This window comes from Schistocerca piceifrons, chromosome 5, assembly GCF_021461385.2.
Source record: "Schistocerca piceifrons isolate TAMUIC-IGC-003096 chromosome 5, iqSchPice1.1, whole genome shotgun sequence".
NCBI classification, from domain to species: Eukaryota; Metazoa; Arthropoda; class Insecta; order Orthoptera; family Acrididae; genus Schistocerca; species Schistocerca piceifrons.
The window spans coordinates 134,709,461-134,728,806 of NC_060142.1; the positions used below are offsets into that span (position 1 = coordinate 134,709,461).

Genomic DNA, 19,346 nt, shown 5'->3' on the forward strand with positions numbered 1-19,346 from the left:
CCGGTCACCGTACTAAATAAATAGTGATCAAGACTGTTTCTAATAGTAAATATTTGTAACATATTGATCACTGTCACTCCCATAATGTATTCAAAAGTAATTACCTACAACTGTGCCATGGGTTTAGCTCCAACTGCCATCCCGTGTTGAAAGTCTGTTAATTCACGTCGTACGGCCATAATCAAAAGATTCAAATGGCTCTGAGCACTATGGGACTTAACATCTGAGGTCGTCAGTCTCCTAGACTTAGAACTACTTAAACCTAACTAACCTAAGGACATCACACACATCCGTGCCCGAGGCAGGATTCGAACCTGTAACCGTAGCAGCAGCGCGGTTCCAAACTGAAGCGCCTAGAACCGCTCGGCCCCAAGGCCGGCGCGGCCATAATCACGTCTGGAACCTTTTCATATAAATCACCAGAGTACAATTGACATCTCCGCCAACGCACTGCCCTTTTATACCTTGTATACGCGAAACTACCTCAATATGTATATGTATGTGCATATTGCTATCCCATCATTTTCGTCGCCTCAATGTATACGGGTGGTCTGGTGTCGTGGATAGCAAGTGAACATTTAAATAAGCCACTTTTTTAGCATTTCACATCCGTTGGGCTGTTTGAGTGGATATGTGGAGAACATAAGCCAGACCCTTCTACCACCAATGTTCCATTCTGGAAACATCCCCCAGGCTGTGGCTAAGCCATGTCTCCGCTATATCCTTTCTTTCAGGAGTGCTAGTTCTGCAAGGTTCACAGGAGAGCTTCTGTAAAGTTTGGAAGGTAGGAGACGAGATAGTGGCAGAAGTAAAGCTGTGAGTACCGGACGTGAGTCGTGCTTCGGTAGCTCAGTTGGTAGAGCACTTGCCCGCGAAAGGCAAAGGTCCTGAGTTCGAGTCTCGGTCGGTCGGGCACACAGTTTTAATCTGCCAGGAAGTTTCATATCAGCGCACACTCCGCTGCAGAGTGAAAATCTCATTCTGGAAACATCCCCCAGGCTGTGGCTAAGCCATGTCTCCGCTATATCCTTTCTTTCAGGAGTGCTAATTCTGCAAGGTTCGCAGGAGAGCTTCTGTAAAGTTTGGAAGGTAGGAGACGAGATACTGGCAGAAGTAAAGCTGTGAGTACCGGACGTGAGTCGTGCTTCAGTAGCTGAGTTGGTAGAGCACTTGCCCGCGAAAGGCAAAGGTCCCGAGTTCGAGTCTCGGTCGGGCACACAGTTTTAATCTGCCAGGAAGTTTCATATCAGCGCACACTCCACTGCAGAGTGAAAATCTCATTCTGGAAATATCCCCCAGGCTGTGGCTAAGCCATGTCTCCGCTATATCCTTTATTTCAGGCGTGCTAGTTCTGCAAGGTTCGCAGGAGAGCTTCTGTAAAGTTTGGAAGGTAGGAGACGAGATACTGGCAGAAGTAAAGCTGTGAGTACCGGGCGTGAGTCTTGTTTCGGTAGCTCAGTTGGTAGAGCACTTGCCCGCGAAAGGCAAAGGTCCCGAGTTCGAGTCTCGGTCGGGCACACAGTTTTAATATGCCAGGAAGTTTCATCTCCTACTATGGTCACGACTACCAGTTGTTCTTGTTTCAAGGTATCTTCAAATTGGCGTTAAAAATTTCAATGCGTTATAAAGGTGGTCTAGATTGACCGCTATGGCGGATGGTGGTCTTGGTGGGTTGCGGTCAGGATGATAGAATACCACAACCCCAGAAGTGGGTTGCAGTGGTATGGTGACTGGGAAACTCTTAGACGCCGAAACAGACGTCAGAGAAACAACACTGGAGAACCATTCGAATCTTACTCAGATTACATCCACTGTGTCTTTGTCCGAGAATGCCAGCGGCCACTGGACATAATAAGTGCAAGTCCACTCGAGGTGCGTACGGCACTCACCACGCGGCAGTGTGGAATGGCAAGTCAGCTGACCCAGCAGGAGAGGAACACTGCATCAACCACGCTAATTAAGGGCCGTTAGCAGCGCAGGGTGAGTGCGGCCAAGGCTTGTATAATCACACTAGTGCCTCCGCTCGAGGTTTGGATGTTATGTTGTTCTCCCGTTCGTATCGTCATAGTAGACACTCCACTCCTGAAGTGGCTGTGTGAGCACGTCTCTAAAGCCAGCAAGTGGCAGCTCCTAAAAGCAGATTCTGTCTAGAGAAGAGGAACCAGCAAGAATTTTGTCCACACTGGCGATGGTGGATGAGTGGCTGCAAATCCACAGATGGTAACCAGCGACCTCCAGTATGGAAGATGGCAAATGCTGTAGTAGGCTCTCCTGGCAGCCTCCCGGTCGGATAGCACTAATACCGCAGCATCGGAAGAAGATGACTGGTTGAGCCACGTGGAACTGCAGACTAGTAGACTCGTGGGACGAACACAAACCCCTACATGAGAATGGTGGTCAGCAGACTGCGATGCTTTTGACTGAAAACGAATGATGTTTATATCGGCTTGGTGCGTACTTGTTTTGCTATTGCTTCAGTTCTGGTCACATAAGCCATAACAATTCCGTGTCTGAGATTTGAAGTAACTGGGCCATCGTAGCTGCAATACATCCTGTTTCCTGCTGCATCGTTGATATTTCCACTGTGTCTGTAGTATCTGCGTGGTGTAGGAGGGCAGTTCTTGCTGGATCATCAGGTAGCCCACGATGCAATACGTTCAGTTAGCTTCGGTCATTATGCGAAGCATTAGAGGGTTACGTAAGAGATAATGTGGAATATACACTACTGGTCATTAAAATTGCTATACCAAAAAGAAATGCAGATGATAAACGGGTATTCATTGGATAAATATATTATACTAGAACTGACATGTGATTACATTTTCACGCAGTTTGGGTGCATAGATCCTGAGAAATCAGTACCCAGAAAAACCGCCTCTGGCCGTAATAACGGCCTTGATACGCCTGGGAATTGAGTCAAACAGAGCTTGGATGGTGTGTACAGGTACGGCTCCCCATGCAGCTTCAACACGATACCACAGTTCCTAAAGAGTAGTGACTGGCTATTGTGACGAGCCAGTAGCTCGGCCACCATGTACCAGACGTTTTCAATTGGTGAGAGATCTGGAGAATGTGCTGGCCAGGGCAGCAGTCGAACATTTTCTGTTTCCAGAAAGGCCCGTACAGGACCTGAAACATACGGTAGTGCATTATCCTGTTGAAACGTAGGGTTTCGCAGGGATCGAATGAAGGGTAGAGCCACGGGTCGTAACACATCTAAAATGTAACGTCCACTGTTCAAAATGCCGTCAATGAGAACAAGAGGTGACCGAGACGTGTAACCAAAGGCACCCAATACCATCAAGCTGGGTGATACGCCAGTATGGCGATGACGAATACACGCTTCCAGTGTGTGTTTACCGTGATGTCACCAAACACGGATGCGACCATCATGATGCTGTAAACAGAACCTGGATTCATCCGAAAAAATTACGTTTTGCCATTCGTGTACCCAGGTTCGTCGCTGAGTGCACCATCGCAGGTGCTCCTGTCTGTGATGCAGCGTCAAGGGTAACTGCAGCCATGGTCTCCGAGCTGATAGTCCATGCTGCTGCAAACGTCGCCGAACTGTTCGTTTAGATGGTTGTTGTCTTGCAAACGTCCCCATCTGTTGACTCAGGGATCGAGACGTGGCTGCACGATCCGTTACAGCTATGCGGTTAAGATGCCTTTCATCTCGACTGCTAGTGATACAACACCGTTGGGATCCAGAACGGCGTTCCGTATTACCCTCCTGAACCCACCGATTCCATATCCTGCTAACAGTCATTGGATCTCGACCAACGCGAGCAGCAATGTCGCGATATATAAACCGCAATCGCGATAGCCTACAATCCGAACTTTATCAAAGTCGGAAACGTGACGGTACGCATTTCTCCTCCTTACACGAGGCATCACAACAACGTTTCACCAGGCAGCGCCGGTCAACTGGTTTGTGTGTGAGAAATCGGTTGCAAACTTTCCTCATGTCAGCACGTTGTAGGTGTCGCCACCGGCGCCAACCTTGTGTGAATGCTCTGAAAACCTAATCATTTGCATATCAGAGCATCTTCTTCTCGTCGGTTAAATTTCGCGTCTGTAGCACGTCATCTTCGTGGTGTAGCAATTTTAATGGCCAGTAGTGTAGGTCACTACATGAGAATGATAGCCAGCAGATTGCGATACTTTTGACTGAAAACGAATGATATTTGTATCGTCTTGGTGCGCACTTGTTTTGCTATTGCATCAGTTCTGGCCACATAAGCCATAACAAGTCCGTGGCTCATACGTGAAGTAACTGAGCCATCGTAGCCGCAATAGATCCGATTTCCTGCTGCATCGTCGATATTTCCACTGTGGCTGTAGTATCTGCGTGGTGTAGGAGGGCTGTTCTTGCTATATCAGCAGGTAGCCCACGATGCAATACGTTCAGTCAGCTTCGGTCATTATGCGAAGCAACGGAGGGCCACGTAAGAAATAATGTGGAATACAAAACTACCGTCAATGGTTATAGCGTCACAGTCACTTGGCATTCAGTACACATTCTTTGTTGAATAATTGACGTCTACTCGTCTATTTATTAATGTATACCATTTGATTTTAGACGTCCTTTGAATTTATATTTTAACCTTTCGAGGCATGATATGGAACACTAGTTTGAATTTCTCAACTCTTGAGAGTGCGTTTAATGAATTATGGGATTAGTTGCTCATCTTTTATGGGTAGAAAGATGTTGTCATAACAAGCGTGTTGCAGAGATTTCTCTGTTGTGGATGCATTATTTAATCTCTTTTTTTAAACAGAAATCAAATACTGAGAAATGTAAACAGAAATTTATTTCACATTCAAAGTTGTTGCCCATTTATTATATGGTGAATTGTTTCAGCGCTTTTGTGTCCTCTCCTGATATACATGAGTAATCCTTAAACTAAAAAGATAGTCGTTAGCAGAACACGGAAGAAATGCCAATAATGATAACCAAGATATCCAGGTTCACAGGAAGCTCAATTTCCAAATAGGGGCTAGACGACATCTCAAAGAGATCATATAGCAGACTGCTTAAGACTCAGCTGCAGCTGCTTGCCTAGCCTGCTGCTGTGAGCGGCTGAGCCCATGTGACACACCCTTTGCGCTTCTGGTGACGCTCTTCATTCCTAAACTGATAAAACCTCCGAGTCGCTATCGGTATTGTCCACTGGCGGGGATATTAAAAATGCCTTTCCTGTTTATATTATTATGTCACCAAACTATTTCAAATACAGAAATTAGTAACAAGTAACTTCGAAAGCGATGTTAATTAAATTTTATTTCTATCTGTATTTCATGTGTCCTTTCAGAATTGAAATCCTCCTGATAACAGCGAAATCTCGCTGAAACTTATTTGAGTAAAACAAACGAGGTGCATACTTAGATTCGCCTGGACGGTTAGCCGAGCGGTCTAATGTACGGCTTTCCGGAGCGGGAAGGAGCTCCTGGTCCCAGGCACGAATCCGCCCGGCGGCCTTGTGTCGAGGTCCAGTGAGCCGGCCAGTCTGTGGATGGTTTTTAGGCGGATTTCCATCTGCCTCGGTGAATGCAGGCTGGTTCCCTTTATTCCGCCTCAGCTACACAGTTCTCAATCTACGCGTACACCACCATAACTCTACCACGCAAGCATAGGAGTTACACTCGTCTGCTGTGAGACGTTCCCCGGGGGTGGGGGGTGTCCACCAGGGGCCGAACCGAACAATAACCCCGAAAAAGTGGTTCGGTATGGGGCGACGGAGGGGTGAAGTGGACTGCGGAAGTTGTCGTGGGGTTGTGGACCACTGCGGTTGCAGCGGAGACAGAGCCTCTCCGTCGTTTCTAGGTCTCCGGTTAACATACGATACATAAACTGCGAGAAGAGTAAAAATATACAATGTGTGCAAAGCCAATTTTGATTCAAAGTAATAAGCGGCTGAGCTGCTTACCTATAATGGGGCCAACTGCTAGAAGCATGATGCCGCAGATGACCATGTTGAGGCCAACACCGCCTGGCAGCTTGTGCTCGGGGCAGACCTCGGCGACGCACAGGTTTATGTTTACGACGGCGGCGCCCCGAAAGAAGCCGCACAAGCCACTGCACACGCACAGCGCCACCAATCCAGAAGACATGGCCACCGCTGGAAATGCGGTTAAACCCAATGAAAATTATTAGTGCGTGTGAATGGCTGTCCAAAAAATGGCTCTGAGCACTATGAGACTTAACATCTGAGGTCATCAGTCACCTAGAACTTAGAACTACTTAAACCTAACTAACCTAAGGACATCACATACATTCATGCCCGAGGCAGGATTCGAACCTGCTACCGTAGCGGTCACGCGGTTCCGGACTGAAGCGTTAGAACCGCTCGGCCACAGCGGCCGGCAATGGCTGTTCAAATGGCTCTGAGCACTATGGGACTCAACTGCTGAGGTCATTAGTCCCCTAGAACAGAGAACTAGTTAAACCTAACTAATCTAAGGACATCACAAACATCCATGCCCGAGGCAGGATTCGAACCTGCGACCGTAGCGGTCTTGTGGTTCCAAACCGCAGCGCCTTTAACCGCACGGCCACTTCGGCCGGCTTGGCAATGGCTGTCTCAACAGATAGTTCCCTGAGTATCAATGTAACATAACAGATGACGCTAAATGGGCTATAAACCTTCTCACGTGACCTCTTTTCTGGCTGTTAGTGACACTACATCGCAATTAACTCTACAGGCGCACATACAGGTTGTAACCGGTGTAGTGTTGGAAGTTCCATGCGGCTTTTCGTGGATGATGCTATAGTACACAGAGAAGTCGCCGCATTAGAAAACTGCAGCGAAATGCAGGAAGATCTGCAGCGGATAGGCACTTGGTGCAGGGAGTGGCAACTGACCCTTAACATAGACAAATTTAATGTATTGCGGATACATAGAAAGAAGGATTCTTTATTGTATGATTATATGATAGCAGAACCAACACTGGCAGCAGTTACTTCTGTAAAATATCTGGGAGTATGCGTGCGGAACGATTTGAAGTGGAATGATCATATAAAAGTAATTGTTGGTAAGGCGGGTGCCAGATTGAGGTTCATTGGGAGAGTCCTTAGAAAATGTAGTCCATCAAGAATGGAGGTGGCTTACAAAACACTCGTTCGACTTGTACTTGAGTATTGCTCATCAGTGTGGGATCCGTACCAGGTCGTGTTGACAGAGGAGATAGAGAAGATCCAAAGAAGAACGGTGCGTTTCGTCACAGGGTTATTTGGTAAGTGTGATAGCGTTACCGATATGTTTAGCAAACTCAAGTGGCAGACTTTGCAAGAGAGGCGCTCTGCGTCGCGATGTAGCTTGCTGTACAGGTTTCGAGAGGGTGCGTTTCTGGATGAGGTATCGAATACATTGCTTCCTCCTACTTATACCTCCCGACGAGATCACGAATTTAAAATTAGAGAGATTCGAGCGCGCACGGAGGCTTTCCGGCAATCGTTCTTCCCGCGAACCATACGCGACTGGAACAGGAAAGGGAGGTAATGACAGTGGCTCGTAAAGCGCCCTCCGCCACACACCGTTGGGTGGCTTGCGGAGTATAAATGTAGATGTAGAATTGCAGATACATTCATGTTCAGAGAAAGCAGAACGTCTTGAACGACTAAAAATAGGACACTGATATTCACATGACATGTACATTAGTATGGCCATCTCGGACTAGCGTGTGTCCTGTTGCCTAGTAGGCACAAGGTTCACCATGGCCCTGGTAACTTATTCCGTGCGTATTATTATCGATGTGTATAAGGTGCGAGTGGTGACCTGTGGTATAACCATCCATGCTGCGTTCACCTGTTTCCGAAGTTCATCTGTGGTGGTTGGCATTGGGTCACAATGCTCCAAACGTCATTTCACCATATCCCACACATTTCCGATTGGCGACTAATCTGGTGATCTGGCGAGCCAGGGCCAAAGGCTGACATCCTATGACACCAAGAAGGCACGTGTACGTCCAGAAACATGTGGTCGCGCATTGTCTTCCTGAAAAATGGCTTCTGGGATGTTGTGCATAAAGGTTATGGCAACAGGTCGCATGATGTCATTCACGTAGGTCACACTAGTCACTGTGCCCTAGGCACGAACCATCTGTGATTTGTGGTTGTAAACAATAGCATCACATACCATAAGGGCTTGTGCTGATGCTGTATGTCTTACGCTAATGCAGTCACTGCGATGCAGCTCCCCCTATCTGCGGTGAACCAAAATACGGCCACCATTTTGAAACAAGCGGAACCTGAATTCGTCCGAAGACACCATCTGATGCCATTCGAGTCCCCAGTGCCGTCGTTCCATACACCGCTGAGGTCTAGCACGTTTCAGGATATTCTTCAAAGGTAGGCGGAGAAATGGAAGACGTGCACGTTACCCACAGCGTAATAATGGTGACAGACTATCACCCTTAATAGTGTAAGAAGTATTAGAGTGTTTCACCGTTGCGTCAGATATGTCCTGCAGTGCCATTCGGATGAGGTGTTGATCTTACCGGGGATATTCTAGGTCGTTCGACGTGATCCATCTCGTCGTTTTCTACGGCCTTCAGTCAACCGTTCTGCACAAACCCGTTACAATGCTGGAACACTTCGTCCCACACGAGTAGCAATTTCCCAGATGTATGTATTACATTCTTTCATGCCAATAATTCTGTCGTGTCCTGACATAGGTGGGAGAGGGAGAAAAGGGGTTACTGGTCAGTCTGCGCTCCCGAGCGGTACAGAGCAGAAGGCAGAAGAACAATTCATAGTGAAGGCATTTGATTGTTTTCTTCTATCTGAGCCAACACTGGTATAGGCATTTACTAGAAATGTAGGTGGTGAGACTTGGTAGGAAACTCGTTGTGGAGTCTCTTGGACAAACAGGATTTTGAAATAGTTGTTTATTCCAGACAGGATCAATAAATACACTGGAGGCTAGTTCTAGGGTTAGAAAAAGCATGAATAACACCGTTACAACAGAAGCCTGTGCAGAAGTCCCAGGAGTGGATGCTAAGCAGAGTAGTAAACACTAGCAGCATCTTAAAGCAACAACTTAGTTGCAAAACAAAAAATACTGAATGTGACACTGTTCACTGAGGCACTCCAAGTGAGAGAGCGTGCCTAGGCGGAGCTGGACCGAGGCTGGAGTCGGCGGACGCGGATTCGGCGCCCAGATCATCTGACTAAGAACTCCGCCAAAATGCGGAATCTAGGGGTTTTAAAGAGTCACGTGAGGGAACTTTTTTCCCACTTAAAGCCACCCAGCAAATCCCTCAGTTCCCTTGCAGGTGCCTGCCAATCACGCTTTAGTTAGGTCCTCGCTACTGCTCCTACGGCGGGGATGTTAATGCAGTTGCACTAAGTAAATCCGTATTTGGTATCAACACTGTTCAGCTGAAAGCTAAACGTAACTGCTCTGCCAAATAAGGCTTGCAACATTATTGTTATACGTCATTTAGCCCCGCCCCTGAGGCTCCCCAGAGCAGGGACTGCTAGGTCAACAGTTTTTGGCGTTTTCGCTCTCTTTCTAACCCTTGTGAGCCTGCTGACGTTGCTGTTCTCAGAGCTGGTATCAAGCTGGCTTTATACGCTAGTACGTGCCTGTTGGTTACAAAGTTCTATGGTGCCAACCTACCACAGCGTCTAGACGACATATGAAGTTACATGTTAATCCCTTGAAGAGTAACTAGCACCCTGGGACCTCGTCTGGGGGCGTCTGCATTTTCACAAGGCTCTCCCCTTACCGTTTACTTCATGTAACAATATCTCACCTAGTTTCGTCTGCCCTCAGCATCATCTCTGCTTCCGCGCCTTGGAGCGCCTGTCCTCCTTTCTCATAGCTTCAACATAACACTACAGTAGCAAGGAGCAACTATTAAATTACAAGGCGGCCTCTCTCAGACTCACTGACTTGACGGTACGGTTCGCACATACGGCGTCGCAGCCTGCAGGTCTGCTCCAGTCACACTTAGGTTTAAAGCGACAACGAGAGCCGCGGGCACACTTTACCGGTCGATGGTGTTGCGCCGCAGTATCGATGTTGATCCTGAACACGGGAGCCGTCATCATTCAAACGCTAATTATTTCTCTGGACTATATTTATGTACATGTCCTATGAATATGAACGTCCTGTCTCTAATCAGTGAAGGTGTTCTGTTTTTTTTTCTGAACATGAGTGTATTGTTAGATGTGGTACCTTCATGTAGACACATCAGTGCGTTGGTTCTATTTTATCTGCGTCAAACAGTCTTTCCGCAAACGCATAATATAGTTTACTACCTCATGTCCTCTGCACGGTCGTAACTGCACCGCTAAGTGGTCTATACCTGTCAGAATGGGCTAACCGGTTTGCGTCCACGCGTCCACACTTCAACACCTGACCTGCTGCTCAAAAGAAGATATGCATTAATGTCTTGTTCCTGCCACATATACTTTGAGGTACTAACCAACCTAAAAGAATATCACTCCTGATAGCTACAAATATTAATCTGCAAATGAAGTGAATACTGATAAATTGTTGTTCGGTACAATCATCTCAGTCATCAGTACAACAAAAAAATCTGCACTTTTACAGGCTGTACCCAGTATATTCCGCCAGTTATTGTACAGAGAATGGTGGACAGTACATCGTACCAGTACTGTGACTTTTCTTTCATAATCTATTCGATAATTGAGAGAGGCAAAAATGATAGTCTATTTGCTCCTATTCCGCGCCATAATTATTCTGCTGATCGCTACGTGACATACACGAAGAGAACTACATCATTTATCTTACAGAGATTTCTATTTAGCTTCTCTGAGTACTTTTGTTACAGTCGCGAATGGCTGTAACCACCATTAGGACCCTATCAGCGAGTCTCTGAATTCGCATCATGTCTGTGTTCTTGCCTGCTTCATGAGGCCCCCCATATACTGGAACAACACTCCAGAGTTGATTTGACTAGCGTCTTGCATACTATTTCCTTTGCAGAAACACTGCACTTTCCCCAACCAATTCCAAGAAACGTAAGCCCTCCGTTAGTCCTTCCTGTCAATATTTTTAAGTGACCGCAACATTTCAGGCCCTTGCTTGGATTTAGTAGTAAGTACGTAGATGATGTGGCGCGCTGAAGAGAATATGTGTGAATTCCTAAGGGATCAAACAGCTGAGGTCATCGCTCGCTAGACTTAGACACTACTTAAACTGCCTTACAATAAGGACAACACACACACCCATGTCCGAGGGAGGACTCCAACCTCGGCGGGAAGGACCGCGCAATCCATGACATGGCGCCTCTAACCGCGCGCTCTCTTCGCGCGGCCGCGCTGTTGATGTTCACCTCTAATCTAGTAATCAGATGCAACTGGGTTCTCTTTTTTACAGGCTTCACATGTATCCACATTTTCAAGAAACTGTCATTCATTACACCGATTGGAAAGTTTGCCACGTCGCTCTCCAATTCCTTCAAAAGAACTGCACCTCTAGTACGTAATGTAATTTTTTATTTGTGAATACGAATAAACAGATAGGTGTTTAATATGGACACGTACAGTGAATTATGGAACGTATTTGCTTACTTCTTATATCTCACCACACTTTTCTCTTGGAGAAACACATACACGAAGCAAAATAAAATATCACATTTTCGAAACTCAGTAGTCACCTTTTTCAAAAATGGTTCAAATGGCTCTGAGCACTATGGGACTCAACTGCAGTGGTCATTAGTCCCCTAGAACTTAGAACTAGTTAAACCTAACTAACCTAAGGACATCACAAACATCCATGCCCGAGGCAGGATTCGAACCTGCGACCGTAGCGGTCTTGCGGTTCCAGACTCCAGCGCCTTTAACCGCACGGCCACTTCGGCCGGCTCACCTTTTTCGACGAATAAATTTGTGACACTACCTTCCTCTGTATTAGTACAGAAGAGTAGAAGAGTGGCGCCCTGCGACATCACTTTGGGTTCGACGATGCTTTACACCGAAAGGTGTTGACACACGAAAAAAAAAAAAAAAAAAAAATATAAAAAAGAGCACCACATCCTAGAAGTTCATGAGGGGTGTAAGGTTGGTTCATGATATCACAATGGCACCAAATTTCATCACAATTCTGCTCACTTCCACCGTCGACGTGTCACATGATGGGAAAGTCGTCGCACCCCCTCTTATCCACATTGCACCCCTTCCTTCGACGCCTCTGCGACGTAGGTCAGAACCGCGACACCAACATTCAAATCACGCAGTTCTTCTGTGGGTGGCCGTTGAAATCATTTCAGATACACAGTCGCTCAGGATCGACATAAAATATCTTCAGGTGGACCTATAAAGAGCGTCAATCAAACAACTCCTTCGCTTAGGGCAGTCATTCCCACACATTCTGCGGTCGAAAACGACAGTTCGTAGAGCGACGAGCAGCAGGACGAAGCTTTTGCCAACGTTCGACGTTGCTGCCACTGTGGCAACCCCACTCTAAGGACATCATGGTGCTGCAACTCCACTGAACTTGATCTTAACCCACTGGAGTGTACTGAGACAGCAATTTTGCTCTGGTAAACAAGGTGGAACCACTACAGACCAAACCCCTTCGAAGGAATTTGAATGTGGTCCGAAGGGGCAAAGGGTGTTTATGCTATTTCAGCCCTCCTGTTTCGCGCCCTTCTGTGGAGTGATCATGGGGGAAGGGGGATGGAGGCAACATTGACATATGTGTGAATAAAACAGCGAGGAGGCCCACAAACAGCTCGGCGACACCCACAGTGCATGCCGCGCAAGTTTGTTGACCACATGAAAAATGTGCATGTCAGAGACTTCAAGATCCATCTAGCTGAGTGCTGCTTCTTCACTGCCGCTCTAGCGCCTGAGGGCAGGCAACCCCACCTAAGAAATGTCGTTGGTGTTGTCTGCCCTCAGGCGCTAGAGCATCAGTGGAGCAGTACTCAGTTAAATGGGCTTGAAGTCTCTGACCAGCACTTTTTTAACGTGAATAACAAAAGTGCTTGATTGGCACCGACACTTTTGCCGAACTGTAGTGTCTTAGACATTTTGCCGTTTTATTTAAACATGTGTCAATGTTGCACCCCTCTGTGAAATAAGATGGCTGAAAAACCAAAAACCCTTCTGCTACTTCGGATCACGTTCAAGCTTATGCGTCGCAATGGAAGACATTTACGCAGTTTCGAAAACGTGATACTTTTCTTTGCGCAGTGTAGCCCTAACGGCCAGACAGTCATTTGTATTTACTGACTGCACCGCTTCGACCAAGAGTACTTATCATAATTCTAATGTGTGGACATCTGGCGCCTAGTACAAAACACATAATTCGCTGGCCGCAATTATCAGCTCGTGTGCAGCTTGTTTCAAATAGCCAGAAAACAACGAGTTCAGACGAGGTTGTAGGAATATATGTCTTCAAAAATTTACTCCTTAAGAGTACTCTGTGTTCATGAAGACGCCTTCTAGTTTTAGATCAACATAAAAGACATAAAATCAGGTGTCAGTACTCTGTGTTCATGAAGACGTCTTCTAGTTTTAGATCAACATAAAAGACATAAAATCAGGTGTCTACCTTACCCATATGCTTAACACTGTCTGAAATACAAGGTATCTATAAATAGTATCAACTGTAAGCACTGTAGAGTGTTGGTTCCTGGTCACAATTAGGGAGGAACTCAAACAGTTTTAAATAATAGCATGCGCGAGTATTGTATTATCCACCTTGCAACGCCATATACGCAAAATGGCGACACCTGGGCTTAAAGCGTTTGGCGTTCTGCAGTTTTCTAAGGGTGAATATATAATTTCAGTTCAACGCACGTTTCGTTTAAAGCTTAGTTATGGTCCTACATGTGACTAAAACATCCGTCTGTGGTGAAGTGGTTTCTAAACGATCGTACGCTTGTAAAGAGAGAGCACGGCATGACCAAAAGTGTCTGAAGAGTATGTTGACCGCGTCAAAGCATCTTACCTCTATAGTCCTAAAACGTCGGTTCGGAAATCAGGTCGTGAACTTCAGCTGCCAAAGACAACAGTGTGGAAAGTTCCAAGAAAACGTTCAAACATCAGTTCAAACCAGGTTACAGTTGGTATATGCTTTAAAGCAAGATGACTATAATGTATGTTATAACATTACAAGTGAAGTGTTGAGGCGGGAGGATGACGTTCTTGATCATGTGGTGTTATGTGATGAAACACCTTTTCATCTAAGTGGGAAGGTAAACACCCATAGTGTTCGTATGTGGTGGTCACATCATCCTTATGAACGTGCACAATATCAAAGACATTCTCCAAAATTAAACATTTTCCGCGCTGTGTCCCGACAGTATATGTGCGGACCATTTTATTTCGCTGAAGTTACGGTAACAGGGGTAGCTCAACTACATATGTTGCAGAAAAGTGCCCTCCCCAATTCGAAGTGAACCTGTGAACTTTATTTCGCAACAAAATGGCACCCCTCCCCAATGGCATCTCTGTGTACGAGAGTGATTTATCATCGACGTCCGTGACCGTTGGACTGGTCGTAATTCCTAGTATGGCAGAGCGCTGTTCCGATGGCCACCACGTTCACCTGACATAACGCTGTGCGATTTTTTCCCATTTGGGATATATAAAAGATTTTGCCTACGTTCCACCTCTACCTAATTATTTGCCAGAGATACAGAATTTAAGAGGCTGTTGCTTCCATTACTCCACACTTACGGGCTAAAGTATGAGAAGATTTGGAGTTTAGGCTGTACATGAGCCATACAATATATCTAAGAAAAACTAGGACAGTTTACCTTTAGTTTGATTTGTTGTAAGAAGTCTAAATGAAATCATTGTAATGTGCCATTGACTCTCGGACACACTATCAAAAATGCTGCTCAGCACATATGGAAATCAGTTTCCTTTCCATCGAAGTTTGATGGCTGTGAACCATATTGTAAATAAAAGAAATATTTATACACTGCTGGAAGATAAGTACACGATTTTGATATGATGACGACATATGCCACCTGGGGAATAGTAGATGTAATGACAGTGGTTTCAATGTCGTCCGTCAACAGACAGCAGAGTGGCGTAGTTACCAGAGCGCCATCTGTGTCTACCCTTCAATAGGGAATGTTCACAGCCAGAAGGCTCAGTGCAGTGCAGACGTGTGAGACAAGCAGGCAACTGTGCCACGGAGACCCATACGTCCTTCCTGCGGCCATTGGAGCGGGATGAAAGGAGTTGAATTGTCACCTTCGAAGTGGCGAGATGGTCCTTTCGGCGAACTGCCACACAGGTTAGACGTGCTGCGTCAGTTGTGCAACGATGCTGGTATGAGTGTTCACGTGAAGATTCTTACGCACGCAGAAGAGGTTCCAAATGTCAACGCCGAACAGCCGCCCGCCAGGATTGTCGTATTGCAAGGGCAGCAGTAGCAGACCGTACAGCTTCCACAGAACAGATAAGAGGGCGTGTGGACCCAGACGTGAAACACAACTGTTGCGCATCGGTTGCTACCAGCAGGACTACGGGGTCGCACACTTCTAGTCCGTTTTCTACTCACGCCACAGCACAAAAATGCCCGGCTCGACTAGTGCCGTCCGTGGTGCACTTGGAAGATGGAACGGCGTGCCATGGTCTTCGGCGATAAAAATAAATTTTGCCTGCACGGAAGCGGTGGTCGTCTACATGTACGACGTTGACCTAGTAAGCAATGTCTCGTAGAGAGCATTCGTCCTAGAGACACTGTCCCCGCCCTAGATCTTATGGTCTGGGATGCGATAAGCTACAACTCTCGCTCACTCTGGTGTTCCTGAAAGGGACACTAATCACCACTCGTTAGGTGCAAAACGTTGTTAGACCCATTGCTTCGCAATTGTTGCAACAAGACGGCAATGTGTTGTTCCAACAGGATAATGCTCTTCCACGCACTGCCCGTGGAACTCAATGTGCTCTGAAAGACGGGCAGAACCTTCCCCAGTCAGCACAATCTCCGCACTTGTCTCCAGTCGAGCACGTGTGGGATATAAAGGGACGAGAAGTGACTCGTGCAACTCGTCAACCAACTCGTACAGTATAACGTGAACAGGTCGAACAAGCATCCAATAACGTATCCCAGGACAGTATTCACCATCTGTAAGATCGACTGGATGCCAAATTCAGCACCTGCATTGTCGCCCATAGAGGCAACACCACGGGCTAATATTGGTATCTCAGCATCGGTCGATATCTGGAACCTCAGAACCACTTGTGCAACTGAACTCTAAACGTAATCATTTCATATACTTTCATATGCACTGCTGCCGCAATAAATCTTGAGTGAATTGGAAACCTCTTAAAGGGTGCACTATTTTTTTTCGATAATGTATATCCTCAATGATTGAATACCAGGATTTTCATAGTATTGTATGTAAACCGAGTTGGTAGTCTATAGTTCTTCAAACGAGTAGACTAAATCGGCTGGCCAGGGTGGCCGAGCGGTTCTAGTCGCTACAGTCTGGAACCGTGAGGCCGCTGCGGTCACAGGTTCGAATCCTGCCTCGGGCATGGATGTGTGTGATGTCCTTAGGTTAGTTAGGTTTAAGTAGTTCTAAGTTCTAGGGGACTGATGACCTTAGAAGTTAAGTCCCATAGTGCTGAGAGCCATTAGAACCATTTTTAGACTAAATCCACAGTTGCTCAACAGTGTCTCTTGAACTGAGAGCAGAGTGCTATCAGAAGACGGTAAGCACAACACTGCATAGCACAGGCACCCTTAAGAGTCATGCAAGCAGTTGACCCACTACGGCGAGTAAGGAGGAGTGACTCACCTGAGCGACAGAGGCTACTGAGGACGGAACCCACGAGGAAGGTGACACGCGGCCGGATGTGGAACCGGTCCGTGAAGTAGTTGACGCCGAAGCGCGCCAGGCAGTCGCCGACCGCCCTCATGGTGAGGACGAGCGCCGTGTCTGAAAGCGTCAGCCCGACGTGCCGCTGCAGGTAGAAGGGTAGCAGCATGCCGTAGTTGATGGTGCCGGTCACCATGGCTGCTGTCCCGACAATAACGTTCAGGTAGACGCCACTCCGCAGCAGGTCCAGGTCCATGAAGGCTACGGCGCGACGCCAAAGGGGCCGTTTCTCTGCATCTGACACAAACAAATCGCCCCTCAGTTGCTCTGGTAAATAGCGGAATTTGGTTACATTACACATAATGCTGAAAACTTACGTTTTAATCTGTTTTTACCGTATGGTTCGGTATGAATCAATTAAACTGGACCAATCCACCACTTTCCCACACTTCCAGTAACATTCAAAATCAATATAAAAATCTCATTTAATTAAAACTAAGAGCAAGCTGTCCTCATTGTAACAGTCCCAGTGAGTTCAAAATGTCACTGCCGTTAGGAGACATGCTATTCTTATTCATCATCCACACTATAAGTCTTCTTCACTTTGCTTCCAAACGTCCACTAACAAAACATAAATCATTAAAAACAATGTGAATTTCTAAACAATTGCTCATATATAGGAATGTACTCCTCTGTCCAGGTATTCGAGGGATATAGACCGCCTGATAAATGAAGCGCCCAGAAGGCGAATTGGAAACGATATGAAACACCACGGGATGACAGGGTATGCGATGTAATTTCAGCGCTTACAAAATCGAGTCATATTTATGCATGACTTGGCTGCATGAGGCCTCTTATCGGTATGACGTTGGCCTGAAAATGTGTTGGCCTGAAAATAAGTATTGATTCGGTTGGGAAGGGTATATGAAGCAGTTGTATCCTCTCCTGTGGCATGGTGGCCCACAAATGTTACCATAGTGTCAGTGAAATATAGTGGGTCATGCACTTGACTTTGGGACACAGTCCAGAAGATGTTTAATCTTGGAGAATCTATTTGATATTGTGGAGCTTCATCAGGATGTTCTGATCCCCAGATACAAAAGTTATTGGACGAACTAATCCTCGTTATTCCGGATATAGGCACCGAGACGAAGTTAACATCCGAGTTGGTCCCACACATTTCCTATCAGAGACATATCTGGGGAAATCGCTGCCCATGAGAGTACTTTACCATCATGCAAACCATGGACATATATGCTACGTGTGGATGGATGTTATTCTGTTCAAAAAGGACATAGCCTGCCATCAGAGGCACTACCAGCCACAACTTGAAGTCATACCGGTGCCTCTTCAAACCTTGATACCAGGAGTAACACCGCTGGGTCTCTCCAAAGTCGTGGAGAAATGGGGATTGTCCCAAGTTCGTTGCCGTACTCGCTGACGATGATAATCCAGCTGAACGCAATATGACAGCATTCATCAGCAGTCCCTGTGTCCTGGCCATGGCGCCATTCCCAGTGCAGCTGTATTGTGGTGTAACGACAGAAGGGACGATAATTCGCTAGTCTGGCTACTAATGGTCTCTGACCATTGGTGCGGGATGACCCATAATGTAGCAGAGATCCGTTACTTGTTATAGTATGGCAGATATGAAGAAATTACTATATGCTTGGTGCACAACACCTCGATCCTCCATTGTGATGGTCATTTGTAGTTGACCAGAACCTTGTCGACGAGTATACTGCCCTGACGTTGCCATGCCGTCCAACAACAGGCCTCCATTCATATCCAAATTCCCCACAAATCAGGATATTGCAAAGTTCTACAAGACGACCGAATGGAGACCTACAATTAATTCTCTTTAAAACTCCGACAGGACTCACACAAGTACACGGGATCTTTGTGTCGTTCACAATGATCACTCTACATCTGACTGTGCTGCTGCTGCTGACGATTCCTGGGTGAGAACGCTAAACAGCATCAGTAGCCTTTCATATACTATATACAGACGACGGTGTTGAGGATGTTCTCGCCCCTTACATATCCTTCCAGACCTGGTGAGAAGCTCTGAACACGAACAACACTAATGCACTCTGGCGGTCGTTCTATTTGTGACATATAATTAGAAATATAATCGTCTCTTTATCCGCTGTTGTTGTACATGTATGTGAAGTTTCATTGCAATCCGACCATATCTTCTAGGTGACACACTTTTTTGTCACCCAATATGTGCTCTCACAGTCTTTGTGAATATAAAATTTGCGACTACCGGGATCTATAGGTAAATAAACCAATGGGTGCCACTTTTGGATAACAGTGAAACAAGTTTTACAATAATACAAGTGGCGTTCAATATGTCTTTGGTTTTACTCAGGATTCCACTAAATCATTTTATGCCCTAGTCATTTGTCCACAACTCCATTCAATGCGACCGCCTTTCACAACCTCACTGCCCTATATACTTGCGTGGTACCGCTCTACTAATCGATGTCGGAACAACGCCTTGTTGCAACAATAACCTCTCCATCATACACGTACTGCTTCCCACAGTATGCATACTAATTGGACCAAACAGATGAGTG

At 46.3% G+C, this 19,346-nt stretch overlaps 1 protein-coding gene across 2 annotated transcripts in view; it reads right to left on the minus strand.

The window, feature by feature from the left end:
- Nucleotides 1–19,346, minus strand: part of LOC124798558 (monocarboxylate transporter 1-like) — a 94,142-nt gene that overhangs the window by 16,943 nt on the left and 57,853 nt on the right. For both annotated transcript variants that reach the window (XM_047262017.1, XM_047262018.1), the window contains 2 exons: nt 16,744–17,061; nt 5,931–6,122 (listed from right to left, as the gene is read on the minus strand). In XM_047262017.1, coding sequence (XP_047117973.1) covers nt 5,931–6,122; nt 16,744–17,061 — 510 coding nt within the window. The remainder of the gene's footprint in view (nt 1–5,930; nt 6,123–16,743; nt 17,062–19,346) is intronic.